Here is a 24,559-nt window from a genome sequence, read left to right as displayed (position 1 = left end):
ATAAGGGGTTACGGAAGGGTTTGCGAATAGGGAATTGATGAATTAGATAGCATTCCGTCTTGCTCGTGTGTGATGCTGTGACTTGGTGACCGATGTTTGCCTATCATACCGATTTTGGATCGATGTCATCTTGCCAGTACCGAGGTTCTCTCTCAACCATCTCCTCGCACTTGCAGTTGAACAGAACCGTGCCTATCAGGCGGAGAGAGATCTCTGCGCGGCAACGAACTCTTCCCCTTCCCTTGATCTAGCACACCATACAACGCAACGGGCATTGCAGGGCGCCGACTCTGATGGATAGTATTCACGGCAGTTGCATACGTCAGAAAAAAGTGATACTCTTTCAATCATTATCATTGGGAACAAGATACACATTTGCTGCAAAGCTTCTACGGACAAGGTATGTGTCTCGACTGGCCTTGAATGCGCCCTCGATGCATGCCACCTGACAAAGCAAAGCGCTGCTCATGAACAGAACAATTACACCGGCTGGGAGTGGGCGAATTTCCTGCAGCTTCATATGCACCGATACATGTGACAATCTTCTGCTGTGGTGACTCGCGAGATCCCTGGGGGCCATGAAGCATGTAATAAAGAAGCAAGCTATCGTTGGCTGAGCACGATTTGCCTACGTCAGTTTTGACACTTGTACGAGGTGAATGACCGCCACTCGCAACTTGTGCCACATGCCTTCATACCTTCCAAGTCATCAGTATGCCCAATGGCTGGAATTCTTTGTCCGGCTTTGTGTCCCGAGATGCGGGAAGGGACGCGCTACCGGCAATGGTGGACGTCATCGAATTAGCGCCCAGGCGTCGTCGGGCTGGGAGGAGGCCGAAATGGGTTGGCCCGGCCGGACCTTACAAGTGTCCGAGATGGCGCGCCCCCCGGGCTTGCCCTCCGGACAAGCCAGTCCTGCAAGCAAGTATTAAAAGCTTGACGTGTCTATTAGACCCTTGGATGAAGCCTCCCGTTCTTGGCGATCTTATCAAGTATCATCATGTCGTCCCAATTTGTCCAGAAACACCCGCTCGCCCAGAAGCGCATCATCGTCACGGGAGCTGGCATCGCCGGCCTGGCTTTCGCCCGCGCTCTACACCTGAACTGGCCTCGAGAGCACCCCAGGCCAGATGTCGTCTTGTACGAGCGGTCGGCTGAGGTCCTCGACCGCGCCCACGAGGGTTATACCATGGGCATTCAGAGAGGCTCGGGGCTGCTAGCGTTGCGAGAGATTGGACTGCTCGATGCCGCGCTGGAGTCGCGCACTACTGGATCAGATGGATCCCAGGAGCCTGTGACCATCTGGACAAAAGACTGGACGGAGCTGTACAAGATGCCTCCAGCAGCTCCCACCAAGGGCGACATGCCTCCCAGGGGTGTCCGCCTCGTGCGGCATGCGCTGCGCCAGATCTTGTTGGACGGCCTCCCAGAGGAGACTGTTGTCCACTGGGAGAATGCCTGCGAATGGGTCAAGACTAGAGAGGACGGCAAGGTCGAGATCGGGCTGAGCGACGGCTCGACGGACGAGTGCGATCTCCTCATCGCGGCGGACGGTGCGAACAGCAAAGTGCGAGAATGCCTGCTCCCCGACGAGACGCTGCAGTTCGCCGGTGCCAGGCTCTACTCAGGCACCTCTAAATTTCCTCTGGGCAAACCCGACGCCTTGAAGACGTCTTGGGGGTTCAACGTCAGCGGCGAGGGCTACGGGTTCCTGACCTTCCCCATCGACAGCACGACCGGCGCGTGGGCCCTGACGCACCGCAGCGCCGAGCCGAAGGGGCGGATCCGCGGGGACGAGGCCGCCCGGCGCTACGACGAGATCATGGGCGACGTCCGGCGGCTGGGCGGCATGTTCGACGAGCCCTTCGCCCAAGTCGTCGAGGCGACGGACCCCGTCACGCTGTCCGTCTTCGATGCCATGCACAGGCCGCCCGTCCGGCACGCGCGCCAGCTCGCCGGCGGCGCCAACGCCATCCTCATCGGCGACGCGAACCACGCCATGAGCCCCTTCTCCGGCAGCGGGGCCAACATGGCGCTCATGGACGCCGTGGCGCTGGCGGGGCAGCTGGCGCGCTGCGCGGACCTCCGGGCCGCGATCGACGCCTTCGACGCCGAGAGCGCGCCCCGGTCGCAGAAGGCGATCGATTTCTCGTGGTGGGTGATCCGCGGTATACATGCCCGGGGGGTCGTTTTCTGGCTCGTCCGCGCCGTCTGCGCTGTGATGAGTGTGTTCGCCGGGCGAACGGATGCGAGGCAGACGAAGGAGTGAGAGTTTCTTGGAGATGGATGGGCCTATGACAACCGTGGATTTGGTGCTAATTATGTTGGACGATTGATTAGAAGGGAAGGGCAATGTCACCTTGAATTATTGCCTAGTTATTGAATCCAATAGTGTATGCTGAGATAGAAATGACTATTAGAAACGAAACCTGTTCATCAATCCCTCAGAAGACCTGTTTCCATAAACGGGGGCGAGAGATGCATAATAAACCACCATGATGATGTATTCTTTGTTGAACAGTAGAGTAGAACTTTTCGATACCCCCAAAGCTAGTGTTCTGATCCAATCGCCGTATCCCGTCCTCGTTATGAACTCAAAAGACAGACAATTCGCCAGCCCAAAGTCCAATCATGACTCCATGCCGCGCTCGAGCCTATCACACCGTCTGAGCTCTTTCGTATCGGCCGCGTTTGGTGGTCTAGATTATGAGAATTAGCTAGAGCCTTGTTGAACAAGGGGTAAGGGCAGAGCTTGCTGACCAATGTTTTTCCCACCTGGAAGGTTCGGCATCGTCAAACGAGACAGGCCCTTCTACCGGCATGTCCGGCGCGGTGGAGCTCGAAAAACATCCCCTTATTCCTCCATCGGAGAAAAAGACCCGACGTGCGAAGTCAGATGATAGGGGCAAACATGAAACGAGCAAGGAGAGCAACGAGTCTGGCAATGGCCCTAGCTCCCATGGCGGCGGATAACAGCGCGAGCCGGCGCCAGGATCTTGCGGATCCTCGAAGGGCGTCGAGCGTTGACCAACCTGTTGGTGACCGTGTAGTTGCGCTCGAACAAGAAGAGCTGATCTCTCTTCAGAGCGTGCGCGAGAACGTTGTTCGGGATCCTGCCAAAGAGACAGCACTGCAGGAGAAGTGCTTCCAGTTCCTCAAGGTCGCGGTCCGCTGTGATGGCCTGGAGAGCATTGTCGTAGGCCCACCAAGTCTTGCCCCCCTCGGGCTTAAAGGTGTGCTCCTCGATCCATTTCGTGATCAAGTCCCTGTCCTGAGCCGGGAGGTCTCGAGGGACGAATTCGCGGGCCAGAGCCCTCATCTCGGCGATCTCGTCGCCAGTCAGAAGCCGGCGGTCGGCGTCAGTGAGGTCCGCGAATTTGGGGGGAATGCAGTATAGCTTGCCGCCAACCTCGCGGAAAACATTCTGCCAGCGATGGCGGTCGTGGGAAGGATGGCCCATTCCTGGGATGACGAGTTCGGGCATCTTGAAGTTTGTGATCTTGATTCTGATCGAGGTGGTGATGAGGTGAGGGAATGGGATCTTGGGGAAATATCCGAGAAAACGACAAGAGGGGGGCGGGAAGAGAGTTGTCGGAGGCAAACAGGCTGGAGAAGAAGCGCTGCCTTAACTACATAAGTAAGGTAGTCGGCAAGGTTTGGGATTTGATGCTGGTCCAGACGAGGTAAGAGTGTGGTTAGGTGAGACTCAGAAGGGCATTCGGAAGGCTCTCACTTTCGATCCTTTTCAGAAAGGACTTGCCTCTTTCTTTCTTTCTTCTTTTTGTCTTTTTTTTTTATCTTTCCCCCCCCCGGATTCCACCACAACTTTTGACTGCTGGGGATGTTTGAACTCACTGCCAACTCTGATCACTTGTTGAAGGTTCCAAATTTATTTACTTTAGTCTTGCCTATTAGAAATGGTTCATTCACTTTCACCACACTCACACTGACTGGTCCTTCAGGGCATTCCTTTCCTTGAGCATCTGGTACACCTCTGGAGCACCCCGAGTCTCGAGTGAGGCAAAGCCCTGGATCACGCCCTGCCTGTCACCGCCCCTCTTCTCCTGGCTCATCTTGAACTTGCCTTCCATCCTGTCGATGGTGATCTCGATCCCGATGATGTTCTTCTTCATGAATTCGAGGTACTTGTCGGGCGCGTCCGAAAGCTTCCAGTCCGCCTGCGCACCGCCGACGCCGGTGTAGCCCATGATCTTCGTCTCGCTCTGGTAACTGAGAGCGGAGGTCTGCTCTTGGAGGAAGTCTGACTTCTCTTCCGACTTGGAGTCGTGGAAGATCTTGGCCCGCCCGTAGACCTGCACGGCGGCATAGTCCCAGGTCGGCACTACCTTGCCGGTCGATGGCTTGGTCTCGGCGTAGAACTTGGGCGTGACGTAGTGGTCTGCCGACGTAAAGACCACGAGGACGTCCTGCTCCAGCACGTTGTCTGGGCTCTCCTGGACGGACTCGATCATCGCTTTGCTCTGCGGGTTCTGCTTGGCGAGGTGGCCTCTCAGACGGCCCAGCTCGGTCTGGCTGGACTCGTCATCGACGTCGAGCACAAAGGGGATGTGGCTCATCTGCAAGTGAGGGTGGTTCGCCGAGGGTATCCCGGTGATGAGCGCGCCGAGAGGATAGTCGCGAACGAGTTTGCGAAGGACCCGGAGGTCCTTCTCCTGGTGCGCGGGATCGAAATACATCGTGCCTTGGGATCCTCGTGGTGATGATGCCCGGAGTGCTCGATAAATTCCTGGGTGGACTGCCAGAACTTATACACGCCCGAGCCAGAAGTCCCGTCGGAGCAAAACCGTTGATTTCAAATGCGGGCTGAGTGACTCGACAACGGGATATGGACGGTGTCGAATCAAAGCACGATCCGCTGCCGTAGCTGCATCTAGCGCCTGCCGTCGTCTTGGCTGGTGGGGCCGCGATCTAGATATCTCCACGGGCAGAGATGACTCAGTAAGTCCACCAACAGAACCAGCACTGGTCCGTACTGTATGCAACTGCGCGGCGAGATAGTCGACAGAATCGACACTTGAAAACTCAGAACATCGTTTGTCCAACTCATCAGTCACTCAGCTTGCTTAGTACCCGTGCAATGGAATCCGCAAAGACAAAACTCCAAGGGCGAGAGTGGAGGAAAGACCAGTACCTGATCTCCACCGACTCTAGTCTCGTCCCGATTGCAAAGCTCATCGACATCTTCAATTCAGAAGGGTTCTACTGGTCAAAGGCCTTACCAGCCCCGGCAATGCAGGAAATGCTTGACAATTCCCTGTGCTTTGGCTTGTACGAACAGGCCGAACCCATTGGCCCAAGCAATGCCACCCCGGAGCTCAAGTTTCTCGGCATCGCCCGCCTGGTGACAGACTACATCACGTTCGCGTACCTGACGGACGTGTGGGTGGAACCGTCGTGTCAAGGGAACGGCCTGGGCAGCTGGATGGTCCGGTGCATCGACGAGGTGCTGGAGACCATGCCGCATCTCCGACGTTGCCTGCTCTTCACCGGCGACTGGCAGCGCTCGGTCCCATTCTACGACAAGCTTCTGAGAGCTAAGTTGGTCGAGACGCGGAAGGGAGAGGGCTTGGCGATCATGGAGAGGAAGGGCAGAGGGCATCCGACATTCAACAAAGAAGGAACCGGGTACAATTGAAAGCCGGTTCGACCATATGGAATTACATGTATCGACGGGTTTGCTACAGCGTGGTGCAAATAGATGAGCTGATCCTAGACCTGGCTTATCCCAATTAGGAATGTTTTTTCGAAACCAATTAGGAATGTTTTTTCGAAGCTTCCAAGCGCCCGGCGGTGTCCGCTGGCGACATGCCACCCACTTAGGGCGACTCAAGCTAGACATCGTGTATAATGATTCCGTCGGTGTATGCGCCTACCAATTCTCCAAGGCTAATATCAAAAGACATGGACACTTGGGTGCCAGCGAAACGGCAATATCCTCCACGGGCGGGCCAGCCGGGTGACGCCAGTTCTCGATGGAGATTCGGGGGTGTGACGGGATTCGCGCTGGGCTCCGTGGGGCCGACGATCGCGGCGCCGACCTTGGCTGACTTGTGAACATATGTGCTAACGAAAGCACATCCTTCACGGATTTGGGATGACTGCAAACTAGGACTTCCGATGATGATCTACCTCATCATCCCCATCCATTCTCAGGAGGTCTCTATTAACACTTCATGTATGCTTGAAGCTACCGATGGACTGTATTATATATCGCTGCATTTGCCATAGTCCTTCTGACACCCATTCATCCGCCAGCAATGCTCAGTCGTATTCCCACAGTGTCCGCTATGGCGTCCTTTGATCAGCATATGCTCCCCCTAATTCATCCCCCGTGAAGTTGTCAACTTACTACTGCGAGCAGCAGATCAACGAGTCAGCCGGGCACCGGTAGCCGTAGACCCCGTCTCCCGTCTTGCCGCACGTGTTGTCCGGCGAGACGGTCACGCCGTCCCTGGGCGCGTAGCAGGCGTTGCTCCCCGGCGCGGCGTAGTCGGGCTGGCAGCCGAGCGACGTCAGGCAGTAGTCGTCGCCCGAGCCGCAGTAGCCGTGGCCGGAGCAGCACCGCTGGTCGAAGGGGCAGAAGTACTCGCCTCCCGGTTGCGCGCCGCAGGTCCCGTCGGGGGAGACCTGCTTCTGCGGCGCTCGGGTGTCTAGAGACGCGGGGAGCGCGGCGGGAGGATGGGCTGTCGCGGCGCTGAACAGACTGGCCGGGATGGCGGCGAGGAGGAGGTATGTGACGATCATTGTGGATGTGTTGAGCGAGTTGGAGCTTACTGCAAATATTGGTGAATTTGTTGGGCGTGATGTAGTTGATATATCCAAGCCAGAGACGCTTTGGGTAACCCGTATCGCCGGTCAGCGTTTGCACCGCGGACCAGGAAGCGCACTCATGAGAGTCCCAAGTGACCAATAGTAGTGAGAAGACACGTACTTTACGTTCAGTTATTGTTTTTCTGTATGAGACCTCGACCCAGGTAGCCGGAGATTAAAGTTACATCGTGTGCTTTTCGAATCATCAACGAAGCACATTCTCCCGTTGGTCCCGGAAGCTGTACTACTAGAAGGGTGATTAACGCCGAGCAGCACGAATCTGCAGCGCCTGCTCCGAGTATCACTGGAATACCGTTTCATCCATGAGCCGCAACCCACGGGTCACTCGGGTCGAGATCCACGACAGCAAAGCCGAGGCTGTTGTGCCACATGGACTATCGTCTGAATCCATCCATTCATGTTCTCTTGGGCTTCATCCAAACTCTCTCACACCTTTGCATATCGACTCTTCCCCCGAATGGATTTTCCATACTTGAAAAAGAGATAGGGGAATGGCATCATCGCCACAGTCAGGAAGGCCACCAACGAGGATGCCCATTGGAAGCCTAGGCCCTCATACATTTGATTCCCAAAGAGCGGGAAGATTCCTGCAAGGAATTTAGCCAATTAGAATAGGTTCTTCGATGTTCATTTGCAACGGCTGGACTTACCTGCGAACAAGCAACGCACAAAAGCGTTGGCGGCCAGTGCACTCGCTGCGTACTCGGGGTAGGCATCGACCTATGAACCGTTAGTACCCCTATATCGAGTAACTGGGACATCAAATATGCGACATACAAGGAAGGTGAAGATCCCAATAAATATCAAAATGTTACTGAAAGGTCCATGTAAGTCAGTTTACACTCGCGAAACATTGGATGAATCTGACTCACCCAGTGCCAAATAGCAGCGAGCCGATGATGGGGACGATCCAGTGTATGCTCGGATACGAGGTCCACGCGAACAGAAACAGGCCGATGGGAGCAATGAAGGCACCGAGGATTGCAGGGGGTAGTCTGAACTCTGGTTCTCCGTGCCCTGACTTGGACGACTCGCCATCCATCTTGCTGATGAGACGGGTCCGGACGCGGTGCCACACGGGATCGGTGGAAACTCCGAGGATCAGTCCGCAACCAATTCCCAGGAACGACAGGCCTATCTGCCAGAGATTGAAACCGTGGTTCGTGCTGAAGATCAACGGGAAAGCACCGAAAAAGAGGTAGAGGATGCCGAGGAGGATAGCCGAGTACATGCAAAGACTCAAGCACATGGGCTCGAAGATGAGAAGTTGAAATGGCCGCAACAGAGACAATGCAACTGTCCGGTGGATGGATTTTGTCGAAAGCTCCATCGGCGCCCTCCAGCGGTCGTCGCCGGTGGTATTGCGCACTTGTCGGGCTTTATTTCGGAGTAAGATAGGGTCTGATGAGGTTAGCCAGCCACATGCGGACTTGACAAAAAGGCCAAGATAACTCACGGTATGTCTCCGGGACCAGGAGAGTGATAGCCAACAGCATACTACCCGCCCAGATCAAGAGCACATAGTACGTCCACCTCCAATGTACATTGTAGTTGATGAAACCGCCAATCAGAGGTCCGATGCAAGGACCAAGGAATGGCGAGACCGAGAAAACAGCCATTGGGAACGATAGTTCCCGTTTTGAGAACAAATCTCCAACAGTCCCGCCCGAGACGGCCAGGAAAGTACCCCCGGAGAATCCGTTCAGAAACCGGGCAACGAGCATGGTTTCGATGTTGCGAGCTACCGCCTGCGGCACGAGCCAGATCACATACATCGTCCACGACACCAAGTAGATGGGACGTCGACCGTAGAACTCGCTCAATGGGCTGAAGAGCATCGGGCCACAAGCCATGCCGAAAACGAACAGTGTCAGGCCCAGCACTGAGACGATCCTGGAGTTTCCAAACTCGGCTTCCATATGGCTGTATGTCGACGTATATATGGAACTGGATGCGGTTCTACGAGTCTCAATCTTTTAGTAAGACGATTTCAACAAGTACCTCTCTGCATCGGTTCGGGGGTGCACTCACACGCAGAGAGTCGTCAGGCATACAATAAAGACCATCGCCCATTTTCGAGCCGTGCCGAAGCTGCGGGGGCACAGCGGATCATTGTCGCCATCATCCCACCCGACTATGTAGGTCTCTGGCACTGATCCGGTGGAAGAAGCCGAGTCGGATGCATCCTGAGCATTGTTCTCGATATCTCGCAAAGACAAGCTGGGGTCTTCAGCAAGAGTTGAGTTGTCTGGAGTAGATGTGTTCTTCACATACGTCTTTTCTTCCTGTTCCAAGTCCTTTGGCTCTGGTGTCGATCTTTCAATTTCCAACATCATGACGAACTCTCCCCCCTTCTTTTTGCCGGCAGCAGTATGGTCACGGATCGGGGAAGGGGTAATGCGCCTCGTCTGGTTGGGCTACTTTCCAAGGAACCAAATCATATCCAAGGTCTAAATATCACATCAGCGGATACTCGCACGAACTGCCAAGTAGAGATTGCTTCCTCGAGACCGTGAGTCAACAGTCGGTGGGGAAACTTGCATGGGTTCCAAAGCCCATCTCGGCCGAGTTGATATATGGGGAGTGGGGCATGGCCTCTTGCCGAGATCGCAACGCATGGTCTGGCAGAAGTTGCACTTTTGTCGGAAGGGATCGGCCTGGGTTCTCACCGGCCGGGTCGTGAACTAGTACGGCGACGATCCGATTCGCACAAGTGCTGTTGTTGAGAGCGTAGAGCGTTATCTGGACCACCTGGTTGGCTTGAGACCAGATCCGATGCATGAGTAGTGCTAGTCGATGGACTCGCATAAGTTTGCATAAGCTGTGGATGGGTCCGAACAGATGAGGCTGCATGCTGGCGAGATGCTCTGCAAATCAGACATAATATCCGTATCGGAGCAGATCTGTTTCCAGCTTTGGAGATCAGCTTCTAATTGGTCGGCCGCCACGGAAGAAGAAGAGGCTGCCGCGCGACTAGTGGCCATCGTGGGCTTCTGTGATTTGGCCCACAGATCGATCTTTTCTTGTCTTGGTCGTGAGGGAGCTATCTAGTTGCCGATTTTCAACAAGACCATGAGGCTGTTGGATGAGTCCTGTGTAGCTCATCAATCACAGTATGGATCCACTCCAGTACCTGAAACAAATCTCGGCCGAGTTTGCCGCATCTCCTCTTCGGTGGGGCTCTTACTCCCATCTCGGCCGTGTTCGCACACATGAGGCCCATCTCCACGATCCTTCACCTCGGCCGTGCTGAAAACACAGCCAATGCTGCAATCCAGCACCAGCTCGATGCCATGCCGGACCCAATGTCAAGCAAGTCACCGGTGAGAAGCAGCCAGCGAAACGTCCTCGCCTGCACGGAATGTGTGCGGCGCAAGATCCGGTGCTCCAAGACCATCCCTTGCGCGAGCTGCATCCGGCACAACAAATCGGCCGCATGCCGGCGCGAACAGGTTGCGGTGGTCAGCAGGAGATCGACTGCTCGGCGGAGCTCACGATTGACCGTGCAGGATGATTCCAGCCTCTTGCTCGAAGAACCGGCTGCCTCGCCCGGGCTTGGTGACTCCGGGATCACCGATTCCGTTCTTGACATACCGGAGACAGCAATTCCACAAGATATCGGATATGGGCGGCCATCTCAGTTGCTTTCCCGGGCTGAGCCTAGGCCAGAAGGTGACAGTAACCAAGAGGCTCAAACTTTGACAACACCAAACCAAACATCAGACAGACGGATGACCGATGAAGCCGCTGCAGCTCTCCAATTCCTAGCCCACGGGCGCCGCAATGTGCTAGACCAACTCTCTGGTCGCGACTCAGCTGCTAGGACACCGCCGAGCTTCTCGCTCAACACCTCCGTGTCGGAGGCTCCATGGGACATCTTCTTCTCGGTCGAAACGACGCGTATGCTGTTGGAATTTCACCAGGCTCATCTCTCTTGGATGCACTTGGCTGTCCATCTACCTACCTTCCGACGAGAGTTTGAAGACAACATCCAGCGACAGGACTGTGACTTATCCTGGATGGCTCTGTACTATGCCATGCTGTCTGTAAGTCTCAAGTGTCTAATTGCTTCTGGGGAGGTGTGCTTACAGAGATTCTAGCACACACTATATCACATCGATGGGGCTCAACTTACCTCTCTCATACAAATAAATATCGGTATGTCTGCTGGGAACTGGAACTGTGACTTCATATACTTGCACACAGACTAACATCCTTCACAGTCAACATAGACGCAGCCCGAGTTCTGTTTGACAAGAGCATCGAGACGTTGTTCCGCGCCAACTTTATGTCAGATCACAAGTTGACTTCTGTCCAAGCGATCTGCCTGCTGTTGCAAGTCGCGCACAACTTGGACAAGTCCGACCTGATCTGCATTCTCATCTCCACGGCGATACGCATGTCGCAGTGCCTGAATCTGCATCGGCTCGGCGCTGACAAAGAGCGGATCGCGACAGCCGGCCGGACGAACGACCAGCACATCATCGATCGCGAGGCGGAGAAGCGCGTCTGGTGGTTCTTGGTAAGGTATGACTGGTTCCAGATACCGTTCCAGAACACAAGCCAGGTCCACCCAGCCCAGTTCAACACACCCATGCCAGGCGATACATTTGAGGAACCGGATCGCATGGTCAAGGCCGGCGCGCTGGCTCTTCAGGGCCCAACAGTGGTCACCCCGAGCCGATGGGTAAATTGTCTGAATCAGAGTACGTAAGCCGTGTATTGTCTCTTCAGATCTCCACAGCGTGCTGAGCTACCGCATGCAGTCTCGGTGCCCATCTGCAAACTCCAGGAACGGATGCAAAACGTCGGCTTTCCATCGGATGACAATGACAACATCTTGAAGATATACGACCTTGTGATATCTGCGGATCGGGAGATCAAGAGCCTCTACGCTTCCTGGCCAAAGTACATGCGCGTGCTAGACGAAGCCACGTGCGAAGGTGCAGCGAGCGAAGCGTTTCCAGTCAGGCTCATGCCGGGCCTGGTCCTGCTCTCCACCGCACACAAGGTCTGTCCGATATCACCCTTCCGTATCCACAAGCCACGTCTAATGAATACCGTCAGATCCTAATGGTACACCGCCACTTCCACCTCTCGTGCTTCCGAGACAGACGCTTCGCGTTCACACAGCTTTCCTGCATCACCCTCGCCCAACAAGCCATCGCGGCAATACAGGGGTGGCCGGACACGCCAGATATGCGTATAATCAGGAGGATGTGGACAACCCACACCTTTGTCGTCAGCTGCGCCGTCGCCCTGATTTTCGTGCTGCTGTTCAAGTCCGAGAACCTCCTCACCTTTGACCTGGGCAGGATGCGTAGCCTCGTCGGGTTCTCGCGAGAATTTATCGGGGAGGAGGAACACACAAGTTCCATCGCTCGCCGGGGTGTGCGGCTCCTGGACGCGTTGATGGACCTCGAGGGGCGCTCAGAGGGCTCCGAGGATATCGAGGCGGACATCGGGGAGGTCGTGCGCGGCGTCGCCGCTACAGACGGCACCTTTGTAGAGATGAGTGCCACCAACGAGGCTCATGAAGCTGTCTTTCCTTACGGTCAAGATCTGTGGGCTAGCTTCCTGGGGTACTCTACAAACGGGGATTTCTTGGACTTGGAGCATCCCTAGCGAGCATGATCATTTGGTTCATTCCACCAGAATCTCAATCTATTACTCTATTCATGGACGCTGTATGTCTAATCATGCGCTAGTCGTAATGCAATCGTGATGGATCTCGTGATCCGTGGTCCTAACCCGGCTTAAAGTTCATGCTGTATCCTCCCGTCTTCTCGTCCTTGGTCATCTCGAAGTTATCCGTGCTAAGGCCGAACGGCTTCAGGATACCGTTGCCAAGCTGCGTTGCCGGACAAGATGCGTCAGTAGGCCGGCTCACGCCAGTTGACTCCTTTTCTGGGGCGGGCTCTTCACGGAAGACGAAAAACTCACATCCTTAAGCTTGCCCAGCATCTCGCCCATCTCCTTATCCTGGGCGGCCTTGGCCCGCGCCGGCAGCACCTTGAGCTGCGCCCGCACGACCTTGGCGTCCGCGGGGCTCAGGTTGCTCATCTTGGACAGCGCCTTGTAGTCCTCCTCGGCGCCCGTCAGGTTCGCCCAGCCGCCCTGCTCGCTGCGCGCGCGGGCCCGGCGCATCAGCGCCTTGGCGCGGATGCGCAGGACGTCGTCCCCGCGCCTCCTGCGCGCCTCCTCGGCGCGGCGGTCCTCCTCGGGCGGCGGGGCGGGGGCGGCGTTGGCGGCGCCCTCGCTGATGATCTCCTCCTCTACTTCCTCCTCTTCCCTCTTCTTCTCGGCGGCCTCCTCCTCCTCCGCGACGAGGGCCTCCTCGACTTTGGTCAGGCGGTCGAGCGCGTCGGTGGCCGACTTGATGGCGCCCTTCCACTCCTCGAGCTTGAGGTTGCACGCGGCGATGTTGGACTTGAGGACGGCGATCTCGTAGTCGAGGTGGTTGGGGCACATGGCGACGGCCTCGTCGTACTTGGTCAGGGCGGCGTCGTACCTGGCCGAGGTGAAGAGGTTGTTGGCCTCGGACTTGTGGGCGTTGGACTCGCTCAGTAGTTCCTGGCATGTGTGTGTCTTGGGTTAGCCCCGCTCTTTTTCATTCTCGATCGCAAGCTGCATATTGCATGCAGGGCTTCTGCTCACAGCTTCTTCCTCGGGAGAAAACTTGACCACCTCGGGCGCTTCCTCTGCCTGTTCGGGCTTCTTAGGGACTCCCTTGACAGGCGTGGGAGCTTCTTGGGAGCTCATCTTGCTGATTAGATGCTGGCTAGACTGGCTAGAGAGTGTCTTGTTGCTGTTTGGGATCTTAAGCCGGGTTGGTTCGTGATTTCGGCTGGCCCCTGTCGATCCCGGATGACGTCGTCAGAAGTGGTTGCGTCTAAAAGTTTGAGACGCGGAACGCGCTTTTAAGGTTAGTTAGATTTACAGGCGGGGGCCCACCAAACAGGCTTATCGCAATCGCTATCAATCCAGCCACTGTACCCCGCCATCCACCACCGCATTCTCTGGAATGCGCTGAATAGAAATATATGGAAATCCCTCCAGGGCTATTGTTGCGAATTAATGAATCAGACGCAAGAGGACCTGTCATATATCGCAAACACGTCGTCACACCCACCCTCCAACATGGCACCGCGAACAGAGTAAGCAACCGGGTCTCCCTCCCACCCTCCTCCACCTTCCGCCAGCACCTTCCAAAAGCACCAACAATCACTAACCGCAATGACTCCTCCCGCCCGGCAAACAGCTTCCCCCCGGTCCGGGCCTGCCTCTTCGACATGGACGGCCTCCTGCTCGACACGGAGGACCTCTACACGCTGTGCGTCAACATCATCCTCGAGCAGCACGGCCGCCCCTCCCTGCCCTGGTCCCTCAAGGCCCGCCTCCAGGGCCGGCCCTTCAAGCAGTCCGCCGAGCTCTTCCAGGCCTGGGCCCAGCTGCCCCTGACACCGGAGCAGTACGCGGAAGAGGTCGCCGCCCTGCAGCGGCAGCACTTCCCCAGCGCCAAGCCGCTCGCCGGCGTCGAGCGGCTGCTGGCCGACCTGGGCCGCACGCGCTACTGGGACCTGCGGGAGGGCGAGGGCGAGGGCGAGGGCGAGGGCGAGAGCGGAGAGGGGGACAAGGCGCAGCAGAGGAGGAGGAGTAGGAGGGTGCACATCGCCCTGGCCACGAGCTCGCACGAGACGACCTTCCGCCTCAAGACGGCCCACCTGGCCGACCTCTTCTCCGTGTTCCCGAGCCCGCGGCGCGTGCTAGGCGACGACGCGCGCATCCCGCCCGGCAGGGGCAAGCCCCTGCCCGACATCTGGCACCTCGCCCTCTCGACCATCAACGCGTCCCTGGCGCCCGGCGAGGACCCCATCCGGCCGGACGAGTGCCTCGTCTTCGAGGACAGCGTCCCCGGCGTCGAGTCCGGGCGGCGCGCGGGCATGCGCGTCGTCTGGGTGCCGCACCCGATGTTGGGGAAGGAGTACAGCGGCCGCGAGGGCGAGGTGCTGGCGGGCCGGACGGGCGAGGCGGGCCAGGTCGACCTGCACCAGCTGGGCGAGGTCGGCGACGGGTGGGCCGAGCAGCGGGCCAGCCTGGAGGACTTCCCCTACGAGAAGTACGGCATCGCGGTGCCCCCGCCGTCGGTGGAGGACGAGCCTTGTATGAAGGAGGCTGCTACTGACACCGAGGTTGAGATTGCGGATGGTGTCCAGGCATGAGGTCAATGGCTTGGTGAAATACAAGAAGAAAGAGAGAGGCTGGGGAGCTCATGATTTTACGGCTGTTGCATCATAGAGGCTGGGTAGTTCAGAAAAGGCTGGACATTGAGGTAGAGCTAGCTGCATTCAAGGTTGCATATCTAGATGATCTGGATTAGTGCAGGAAGCATTAAAGACTGGTGTAAGTGTACGGCAAAGGAGCAGATGGAAATCCAGTCTATTCAATCACCTTCCAATTGAAATTCTACTCGCTGCAGTGGGGGAATATGCAATGCCCCCATGTCTCCCGTCTATCCCAAGAAAAAAAGTCGCTTTATGAGATTTCCCTCCGTATGCTCCGGCCGTTAATGGTCATGACGCAGAATCGTCAAATTTTTGCTTCTCCTCCCAATGCGTATCAGCTCGTACTGATGATGATGATGAACTCTTTCGAAATCCCATTGTCCAAGACGCCATTGGTCAATATCCCTAGAACCCTGTTTCTCCCACTCTCCTCTGTCTTGTCTTTCTTCTTTCGTCCACACCTCACCCAGCAGACCAAAACCCCTGCGAATTGTACTGACTCGTCCGGTTCGGCGGCTCATACCAGTTCTGGTACGGGTGATTGGGCAGACTGAAGTCGGCCTGCACGAGCAGAGGGTGCACAGGCCTCCTCTGCGGAGCGGGCGTCGCGACAGGCACCGAGGCGGCCGACGTAACCACCGGCGGCGGCTGGTGCTGCGGCGGTAGAGGTGGCATCTGTTGCTGCTGCAGCGGAGGCGGAGGCTGCTTCAAGGGCGGAGGAGCCTGCTGTTGCTGCTGCTGCTGCTGCTGCTGCTGCTGCTGCCCCTGAGGCGTCCCCAGACTCAAATGCGGCGGCAGCGCCGGCATGACGCCACCGTTCATCTGCGGCCTGGGCCCGATCTGCATCGGCCCCGGGCCCGGCACCGTCGCCGGCGCAGACACGCCTAGAGCACCGCCGGCCGTCGCCGGCTTCTCCCTCCGCCAGGCGCGGTACAGCTCCTCGTGGACCTTGCCCAGGCGCCACCCCGTCTCGGCGTTGATCTTGTCGAGTATGGCCAGGACCTCGTCCTGCTCGCGCCGCTCGCGCAGCACGCACCCGGAGATGGTCAGGCTGCGGATGGCCACGCTGGCCACGCCGCGGTCCTTGGTGTGCGCCACGATGCCGCAGACCTGGTGCGCGTGGTGGAGCTGCTGCATCATGTTCTCCGGGTGGTCGGCCGGCTGGATGGGGTTGATCTGCGCGAGGAGGCACATGGCCGAGTGGTAGTAGAGGCGGCCGATGATGGCGGCGCGTTTGATAAGCCTACATCATTCAGTCAGCGGCTAGCCCTCTTGGAGGTGACACAGGGTATAGAGAGGGTGAGGTGCTTGGACGTACCAGATGTTCGGAAAGGCAGACTTGGCACCTGGCTGGGCTTTCATGTACCCAAACGGCCTCATCGGTCGGGGGCAGTGGTTATTCCACAGGTCGCAGAGACGCTTCAAGTAGCTCCATTCCGCAAAGCGATTTTGTTTTCTCACCTCCTCGTCGTGCGGCGAAGGCTCTTGGAACTTGGGCACACCGGCCCGGAAGTTGGCGATCCTGGCCACGATGTAGAAGATGCGGTGGACCCAGATCTCCTCCTCGCCGTTGCCGATGCTGTTGCCGCTGGTGTCGGACTCGCTCTTTGTACCCACGCCGCTCTCCAATTGCTGGATGAAATCGAGATCCAAGTCCCACTGGTCGGGATCCCAAGCTGTCTGCCAGTTAAAGGAGAGACAGCTCAGCACCTCCATGCCAATGTTTAGCCAGAAACACGCCGCCCCGATCCCCGTACTCTTGGCATTCCATCCGCATTCCCGAATCAGTGCTCGCGCGCCTGCGATATGGCTCATCCTCGCGCTCGGCTTCTCACTCATGATCTCGTAGACGTTGAGCACAACCGCCGTCGTGGCACACTCGGCCATATTCCTGTCGGGATTCTGCAAGCTTCGCAACAGTTGTGTGGTCGCAGTGTCATAGTAAAAGAGCGCCTTGTCGTCCTTGTACTGCTGGTTCACCAATGTCAGATGCTTGACGCCGCAAGCGAGGAATGCGTTGAGGAGCATGGGCGACTTGAGCGCGAGATAGGGTATCACTCTGCTGAAATGCTTGTCCTTGTCCAGAGAGTCCATCCACACCCCGACCTCCTCGACAAATACCTGCATGTACAGAATCTCCTCGGGAGTGCTCAGATACTCCTTATCCCCGGGCGCGTGGTCAGATTGCGGCGTCATAGCCCCATCTGGCGGGTTCGATTGCGTCGGACCCGTGCCCGTTCGGAAAGATGCGTTCGATGCCGGTCCGAGGCTCTGCGGTACCATGGACGATGCGACGCTGGAGACATCACTGCCCTTGTAGTTGTGCGTCCGCGGAGCATTGTCGCCCTTCAGGCTGTACTGGTCATCCAGCGCTGCCAACGTGAAGTTTCCACTATTACCCGCGCCTGGTCCTCCGAGATTCGTCTGCCCCTGGCCCGGAGAGATGCCCATAAAAGACATTTCGCTACTCCTTCGCGAATGCAGCTGCATCTGGTCATCGAAACCCGGGTCGACCTGGAGGGTCCTAATTGCCGGAAAATATGGCACCTGAGGTGGCTGTGTGTTGTTTTCGCTTGTCATCGACGCGCCTGCTTCCGCTACGCTCGGGCGCCGTTGTTGGGCAGCCTGCCTGTCAGCGTTCTGAGTAGCCACAGGTTTCTGGTCAAACGGCGCATATCGACTGAGTCCGCCTTGATATTCGGATGCAATCGACCTTGACTCATCCTCAAACCTCACTATAAGTCAAATGTTAGCAAACGGGACTGAAGTCCGCTGGCCCAAGCGCTGGTGAGCGCCGTGGTGCCAGGGAACCACGCACCTGCCCACTCGACCGCCGGCGGCATATACGGTGGTGATTTGACCTGCACGTCGATAAAGTTCAGCCGTACACCCCTCTTGCATTCGCGACTGCTCTTGCGACAGTTCATGCAGTCCGGCACACCCTCGTCGCACTTGAGGTGCCGCTCGCGGCAAGTCAGACACCCCGTCCGCACTCGTTTCGATTTCGTCCCAGGTGCCGTTCCCACTGCTGAGCTTCCAGTTCCTCCCCTCAACTTCTCTGGCGCCTGGGCCGGAGGTTCCATCCCAGTCTCCATTGGGAGAACAGGCTCTGGAGCCGGAGGCGCGTTGAGCTGCAGTTGCTGGTTGTCCGTCCGACTACTGGCGACAGTGCCAGCCACCGAGAGCTTCCTCCGCTTGGCCGACGGGACCTCGAACGCTTCCTGCGCCGGCCGATACCCTCCTCCCGCTCCGACGGCCGCGTACGCCGTCGAGGGCTCCACTGAGTAGCTCTGGTAGGCATGGGGCTGGGGTGCACCGGCGGAGTGAGGTTGATGCGGGTGCTGCGGGCCGGCTGGCATCGCACCAGGACCGTAGCCCGGCACGACGACGCCGGCAGAGTGCCCGTATGTCGCCAGGGCGACGATGTTGGCCGCCGTCGAGACGCCGTTGTGGTTCCTGCGCTGCGGCTAGCCGATGATGTAAACCAAAAAAGATATATGCGTGGTGCCGAGATACGGCAAGCGGCCGCCTGCTTGAGAGCTAAGGCCGAAATGTGGTACGGCTACGGCCTGCGCGTCCTTGATCTCTCCCTCCTAGGAAACGGAAATATGTATCATAGGGCGAGTGGAAAAAGACACCAGTCGGATGAGAAGCAAAGTGAAGCAGACAGCATGTGTCAAAAACTATCGCGGGGTGAGCATGGGTCGCGCAGAGAGCGTAGTGATGAGTGGGAAAACAGAATAAGTCGAACAAGGTGTGCCTGTGAGTGCGAAGGTGGAGAACCAGCGTGGTGTGGACTCTGTTCAAGAGAGATCGATCGCCGGTTCTTGCATGCAGCTGGGGTAACAATGCCTCGAGACTAGCCTCGAAGAATTTGTTTGGGAGGCAGCAGGGGGGCGGCACTCGAAAGCTGCAGCTTGCCGTCCTGGAACCGTGCTGTCCAGGAGCTACTGGTCGATCTGGGTACGCCACCGAGGCAGATGGGAATTGGAATATCTTGTGCTGCGTCGGGACTTGGTCGAACCTCGTCGCGTGGCGCTGCCCACGGGACTATTCGTCCGTGAAATACTTGTAATAGTACCGAGCAGCTGAATAGAGCCCGCAGCCAGGTCTGCAAGCTCGAATGCGACTGGTTCCTTGTCAACGAGGAGATGTCGGTGTATATGGCCGTGACCAGAGACGCGGTCTCACATGCAGGGACCGAATTAATCTCGCGAATAGTTAACAGCTTGTGCGTTGTTGCAATCAAAAGAAGACGACACAAGACATGTTGGTTTTCTCCAAAGCTCCGAGGCACAGCGCAAGCAGGGGTGATGTCGCCTTTTCTTGCAAATTGAGAGGCAAGGGGCCTAAAAACGGACGGAGTGGGTGTCGAGCAGAGCTCGGAATGGCACAGGACGAGCCGAGCTCTGCTGCAAGATCAGAAAATCGATTTGATTTTGGAGAGATGACAAGTGACAAGGGTTGCACATTGGATGTGGGTGGGTTGGTGTGGAGGTGGAGGGAACCGTGAAGGTTTGAAGCAAGCACACCGGCAGCATCAGTGCGTCAAGTGGCAGTGTGTCGCTCGGGTATCCCAAGCTCCAGACGGCCCTGGGCGCCGAGCCAAACACATCGTGGACCCATGTCGCCTGCGAATGCGAATTGTTGTACCTACAGCACCCGTGATTGGGGGTTGCTCCACTGACTACGTAGGTGTGCTGCACTAAACTCCAGCGGCCCCACCCCTCTAACCCGGGGACCAGACTACCTTCAACCACACCACCCTGGCATGCTCGAGCTGTAAAAAGACGACAGCACTACATCCAATTGGAGGCACACTTGACCACTTTCTCTCTCTAGCTTGCTCTTGCCTGCAGCTGATGAGGAGACGATGACGACGGCGATCATGAACAGACGAGAGGAGTTCGAATGGCTTCGTGCACGAGAACAACATTGTCGTGGGGAAGCATTCAGGAGCAACTCGACTTGATTTGGAACTACCGAGCCCTCGATAATATCAACTGCTGGCACAAACAAAGGCTGAGACATCAATCATGTATCCTCGCTACCCAGCATGCTGGCATTGTCTGGGCGTCGAGGGACGCCAAGACAGCTTGCTCAAAGCGAGCGAGCGAGCTTGCTTTTACAAATTGGCTTCCCAGGATGGCACTTGTCTCTGACTTGGTCAACGGGAATGGTTGGTCTCGGCCCAAAACACGGAATTAGTCCCCGGAAGCAAACCTCTCGGGAAAACTCAAAGTATCATCTGGAGCTACCTGTGTGCGACAAGATGATTTGAAAACAATGCCCTTCGAGAGGCCATAGGAAGCAGCACTGTGGTTTGTTTCCCACTCTACCTACTCTACTCAAAGCCCTTAGCTAAGGTAGCTTAAGTTGGCACCTTGAAATGCTAATCTTGCTAGCCTTTGGACGGTTTGGCGAGCGGTTGCCAACGGGGAGGGCTAGCGGGTTAGCGGGGATCCTATCAGTGGGGGTGGGCGGCCCCTGAGAAACTGCACAGGCGAGGTGGAAGTGCGCACTTCCGCCCCGTCTCGAGCTGTTTTTGCCAGCGTCACTGTCAGAGATATGCTTCGGCTCGACACTTGTCTTGGCTGTACACTCTCTTCCCTCCTTTACAAGTACGCTCCTTTCACTTTCCCCATTATCCGAGAGGAGAACTCCATCATGGGGGCTAGGTACCTTACCTAGTGGAATTGGGAAGGTGCGCTTTGCCCCAAAGTCGGCTTAAACCCACAGTGGGTTCAGCGCCCACAGACCATCTCAACAGACAAGTATGCATCATACATACTCCGTACATCTGCAGTTACGTACAAACCGGCCCTTTGGACGCAGCTCATTTCGGGTGTCCAACGGTCTCGATGACAGCTCCAACTCAGCTGCGACGCCAATCGCGCAAGGGAGACGCCAGGCTCGAGCCAGAAATAACCGGGCGGATCTATCAAAGCACCAGGTGCTGCTGCTCTCTCGCCTCCGGTCATTCGATAAGTCTTGGCCCAATTGCGGCTCATCGCGTTTGAGATGCTTCTCGCCGCCTTCTCTTGAGCGATCGCCGAGCTTCCAGAGCCGTGATCGAAACATCCTACCGGCGTTGCCGTCTGCGCGAGCCGTCTTCCGGAACGGTTTGATCGTCCTGGCTCGTGGTTCTCGGTCCTTCTCTGGGCTCCGATCAGCAGCCGAACACGACCTTGTCTGCAACCTTACCCTCGACCTTAAATCTGACCGAGGGCGACAGAAAACCTTGATAAATATAGCATCTACAAGTAGTGACTCGGCAGTGTGCTGTGACCCTGTACTGTCCGCGAAAACTTGGCGCATCAAGACCACGGGCATCCGCGTTTGCTCAGAACAAAAGGACTGATAGTACGATGCTCGCGCAAATCACTTGCACGATGAGCGCAACGAAATCCCTTTCGCTGCACTGCCGGACAGGTGAGAGAAGATCCAACGTTTGCGGATCCTCGAGCAAGGGAAACAATTTCTTGGCGTTTCGTCAGGGCGAGCCCTGCAGATCAGCTTCTCTGTCCCCTGCTCCGGAGGCTGAACATCCCGAGAAAGAGACGCTCCCGCCAACCTTGGAAGTGTTCGCTGAGCCACACGCCAGACCACGTCTGGAAGAGTTGCGTCAGTTCTTCTCCATGGTGAGTGATTCATTTGTCCGACTGTCAAGGAACGGGGATGTGCGCCGAGGACGCAGAGAAAAAGAGGACGAGATTATGCACCAAAGCGCTGCTCTCGACCGTGTGTCACCCGGGTGATTGATTCACTCGAGATATGTAAAACATGCAACGCTATCTGATGGGCTGGCTGGACCAATGCGTTCCAATGAGTCCCAGCCTGCCACGTCCTGTGGCAGGTAACACGGATTTCGCGATTTGGGAGCCCCCTGTCTCTCAAAAGTGACAAATTTTGCTCTGGCAGCCGGTCCTTGTTCTATGGCTTGTTAGCTGCACTATGAATCTCGAATGGGATGGCCCTATTGATCGCGGATGATCCCCGCGCGCGCTGGACTCTCGGGTGGCGCACATTTTAGTATCGAGAGATTTATGAGGCGCCCACTAGCCGCAACACCTTCGGTTCGCATGTCCGCATCATGGTAAGCGCTGACGTACCAGGGAATGAAGGGTAGCACTGCTTTTTGATGGGCAACCAAGTTCAAGAGCACAGATTCGACGGGGGACGGTAGAGTTCATGGCAGCATGTGCTGATCTCTGGCTTCGGAACCTCGCAGGTGTCGTGTGCTTCAGGCCAAAAGGAGGGTGTGAGTTGTGGGACACGAGCACGTTGCTGGGAATCCGCTCCCTGATCTTGAAATTCGCCATTGTTTTCTTCACCGCAACGTTGAGTCCTGCATGTGTCCGAGACACTGCCAGCAATCAAAGAGATTAGCCCATGCACGCCTTGTCTCTGGGTGGTTGCCTGCAGCTCGATCGATGGGTTGGGTGTGTACATTGCTTTTTTATTATCGATTTGTCAAAATTCCGGAGCGCTACGATGAGAGAGGACGAATAACAACGGTGCACTCCGTAGTTGAGAGCGGAAAATTCCGCATTCTAGTCGAAGACTCCGGATTGAATGGAATCCATCACGAGAGTTGTTGTAGTGATCCGAGATGGAGTGTTGCGGCTCTCTGAAATGGGGCACCAATCGAAAAAGATGCCGGCACCCAGCTCCACCACAGTAGCTAAATCGGACGACTCCGGATCAGCAAGCGCTATCAATGGTGCATTGTCAGGTAACCTGGGCCGGTGATCTTTGCAACATAATTCCATCACGGCTTCCTCGACGACTCGCAGTATAAGCAAAGTTGCTAGGGTGCAATGTCGGAGGCATAACCCAACCGGCAGTGCGTTTGCGTTTTCCAGAGGCCGCAGCCCAAGAATACGGGGCCTCCAATGGCGAGCGAGGCCGGACCGCCGCAGCCCAAGGCCGTCCTACGCGGCCACAAGGCGCAGGTCCACGCCGCGGCCTTCGTGCGCGATAACCAGCGCCTGCTCACCGGCGATGCGGACGGCTTCGTGGTCGCGTGGGACCTCACCATCATGCGGCCCCGCGCCGTCTGGCGAGCGCACGAGAACGCCATCCTCGGCGTCGCCGGGTGGGGGAGCGAGCGGGTGATTACGTGGGTTATTGCAGACTCCTTTCTCCAAGCACTTCTGTGTGAACAGTGACTGAGCATGGCTTTTGATAGACATGGCAGAGACAACAAGTTGATTGTGTGGAAGCTGCGGCTGGCGGACGAGGCTGCGCTGAGCACGACTGTGCCTCTGGACCCGTCTGCCGAGGACAGGCCGCGGCCGTGGATGCTGCACATGCTCGAGGTCAACACGATGAATTTCTGTTCTTTCGGGCACTGCGCTGTGTTTGAATCGGGCGTGGCATCGTCCTCGGAGCTTCTCATCGCTGTGCCGAACACGTTGGCGTCCGAGGCCGTTGACATCTTCCATCTCCCATCGCAACGGCGGATCCACACAGTCAAACTGGGAGAGAAGAACGGCATGGTCATGTCCGTCCGCCTCTTCTACCAGAGCGGGGCCGCACTCACTGTCGTCGCTGGCTACGAGAATGGGCTGGCTGTGGTCGCCCAGTTGAACGAGGAGAACTCATGGGATGTCAGATACAAGGCACAGTCGCACAGCCAGCCTATCTTGTCTTTAGACGTCGGCCCTGACAAGGACTACTTCATTACCTCCGGTGCAGATGCATTGGTGGTCAAGCACCCTCTACCCACAGCCGTTGTCCAACCACAACCACAACAGAGCGCGGCGCCACCAGCCTCGCAAGCCAGCCCTGAAGCCGAACCTTCAAAACCTCCAACCGCCACCACACCACAAGGCGCTCCGGTCTCCGCACTCTCCGCCACCCTGGCCAACGCACCCAGCCAGCCTCCGCCGCCCCCACACCGGCCGAAACCGAGCGTCGAGACCCAGCCCGTCAAGGTGGTCAACACGAAGCACTCGGGCCAGCAGGACCTGCGCATCAGGTCGGACGGGCGCATCTTCGCGACGGCCGGGTGGGACGCCCGCGTGCGCGTCTACTCGGCCAAGACGCTGAAGGAGCTGGCGGTGCTCAAGTGGCACCAGGTCGGCTGCTACGCTACGGCTTTCGCGGCGGTCGCTCCTGCGGACAGCGGCGCCCAGCAGGACGAACAGCAGAGGGAGACGCCGCGGACAGAACAGGGAGGGGCGGAAGCGGATGGGGAGGCTCAAGGGACAGACAAGCCGGTGGGCAGCGAGGTGGCTAGGAGTACGACAGGTCGTGGCGGCCGCGGTCTGGTGCCGCGGTTAGTTGATATGAGTGTCAAGGACAAGAGGATATTGCAGGCTACGACTGCGCACTGGATCGCGGCGGGTGCCAAGGATGGAAAGGTCAGTCTGTGGGATATTTATTAAAGTGGCAGAAGCCACGACGTTAGAGCTGGA

At 57.1% G+C, this 24,559-nt stretch overlaps 11 protein-coding genes across 11 annotated transcripts; 5 read left to right on the top strand and 6 right to left on the bottom strand.

Annotated features, from left to right (window-relative positions):
* Positions 1–1,000: 1,000 nt before the first annotated feature.
* On the top strand, positions 1,001–2,269 carry E0L32_001693 (uncharacterized protein; the record flags this gene model as incomplete). Its single annotated transcript, XM_031135801.1, has 1 exon — positions 1,001–2,269. The coding sequence occupies one exon, from the start codon at positions 1,001–1,003 to the stop codon at positions 2,267–2,269; it is 1,269 nt and encodes a 422-aa protein (XP_030990944.1).
* A 681-nt stretch (positions 2,270–2,950) lies between these two features.
* On the bottom strand, positions 2,951–3,484 carry E0L32_001692 (uncharacterized protein; the record flags this gene model as incomplete). The annotated part of the gene is made up of 1 exon (XM_031135798.1): positions 2,951–3,484. One exon carries the CDS (start codon positions 3,482–3,484, stop codon positions 2,951–2,953), a length of 534 nt encoding a protein of 177 aa, XP_030990943.1.
* Positions 3,485–3,941: 457 nt separating this feature from the next.
* On the bottom strand, positions 3,942–4,697 carry E0L32_001691 (uncharacterized protein; the record flags this gene model as incomplete). Its single annotated transcript, XM_031135797.1, has 1 exon — positions 3,942–4,697. The coding sequence occupies one exon, from the start codon at positions 4,695–4,697 to the stop codon at positions 3,942–3,944; it is 756 nt and encodes a 251-aa protein (XP_030990942.1).
* A 401-nt stretch (positions 4,698–5,098) lies between these two features.
* E0L32_001690 (uncharacterized protein) lies at positions 5,099–5,656 on the top strand (the record flags this gene model as incomplete). The annotated part of the gene is made up of 1 exon (XM_031135796.1): positions 5,099–5,656. One exon carries the CDS (start codon positions 5,099–5,101, stop codon positions 5,654–5,656), a length of 558 nt encoding a protein of 185 aa, XP_030990941.1.
* Positions 5,657–5,852: 196 nt separating this feature from the next.
* E0L32_001689 (uncharacterized protein) lies at positions 5,853–6,765 on the bottom strand (the record flags this gene model as incomplete). Its single annotated transcript, XM_031135795.1, has 2 exons — positions 5,853–6,084; positions 6,371–6,765. 2 exons carry the CDS (start codon positions 6,763–6,765, stop codon positions 5,853–5,855), a joined length of 627 nt encoding a protein of 208 aa, XP_030990940.1.
* Positions 6,766–7,278: 513 nt separating this feature from the next.
* On the bottom strand, positions 7,279–9,185 carry E0L32_001688 (uncharacterized protein; the record flags this gene model as incomplete). The annotated part of the gene is made up of 6 exons (XM_031135794.1): positions 7,279–7,439; positions 7,503–7,572; positions 7,630–7,666; positions 7,725–8,253; positions 8,309–8,775; positions 8,884–9,185. 6 exons carry the CDS (start codon positions 9,183–9,185, stop codon positions 7,279–7,281), a joined length of 1,566 nt encoding a protein of 521 aa, XP_030990939.1.
* Positions 9,186–10,064: 879 nt separating this feature from the next.
* On the top strand, positions 10,065–12,477 carry E0L32_001687 (uncharacterized protein; the record flags this gene model as incomplete). The annotated part of the gene is made up of 5 exons (XM_031135793.1): positions 10,065–10,898; positions 10,953–11,010; positions 11,076–11,558; positions 11,619–11,863; positions 11,920–12,477. The coding sequence occupies 5 exons, from the start codon at positions 10,065–10,067 to the stop codon at positions 12,475–12,477; spliced, it is 2,178 nt and encodes a 725-aa protein (XP_030990938.1).
* A 121-nt stretch (positions 12,478–12,598) lies between these two features.
* E0L32_001686 (uncharacterized protein) lies at positions 12,599–13,614 on the bottom strand (the record flags this gene model as incomplete). The annotated part of the gene is made up of 3 exons (XM_031135792.1): positions 12,599–12,703; positions 12,796–13,425; positions 13,510–13,614. The coding sequence occupies 3 exons, from the start codon at positions 13,612–13,614 to the stop codon at positions 12,599–12,601; spliced, it is 840 nt and encodes a 279-aa protein (XP_030990937.1).
* Positions 13,615–14,144: 530 nt separating this feature from the next.
* E0L32_001685 (uncharacterized protein) lies at positions 14,145–15,074 on the top strand (the record flags this gene model as incomplete). Its single annotated transcript, XM_031135791.1, has 1 exon — positions 14,145–15,074. The coding sequence occupies one exon, from the start codon at positions 14,145–14,147 to the stop codon at positions 15,072–15,074; it is 930 nt and encodes a 309-aa protein (XP_030990936.1).
* Positions 15,075–15,599: 525 nt separating this feature from the next.
* Positions 15,600–18,496, bottom strand: E0L32_001684 (uncharacterized protein; the record flags this gene model as incomplete). Its single annotated transcript, XM_031135790.1, has 3 exons — positions 15,600–16,380; positions 16,456–17,872; positions 17,956–18,496. 3 exons carry the CDS (start codon positions 18,494–18,496, stop codon positions 15,600–15,602), a joined length of 2,739 nt encoding a protein of 912 aa, XP_030990935.1.
* Positions 18,497–22,230: 3,734 nt separating this feature from the next.
* E0L32_001683 (uncharacterized protein) lies at positions 22,231–24,529 on the top strand (the record flags this gene model as incomplete). The annotated part of the gene is made up of 3 exons (XM_031135789.1): positions 22,231–22,233; positions 22,985–23,259; positions 23,329–24,529. 3 exons carry the CDS (start codon positions 22,231–22,233, stop codon positions 24,527–24,529), a joined length of 1,479 nt encoding a protein of 492 aa, XP_030990934.1.
* Positions 24,530–24,559: the final 30 nt, after the last annotated feature.

This window comes from Thyridium curvatum (genome assembly GCF_004353045.1).
Source record: "Thyridium curvatum strain D216 chromosome Unknown NODE_6_length_784332_cov_80.453264, whole genome shotgun sequence".
NCBI classification, from domain to species: Eukaryota; Fungi; Ascomycota; class Sordariomycetes; order Thyridiales; family Thyridiaceae; genus Thyridium; species Thyridium curvatum.
The sequence above is the reverse complement of the archived record's forward strand: the minus strand, read 5'-3'. Positions and strand labels throughout refer to the sequence as shown.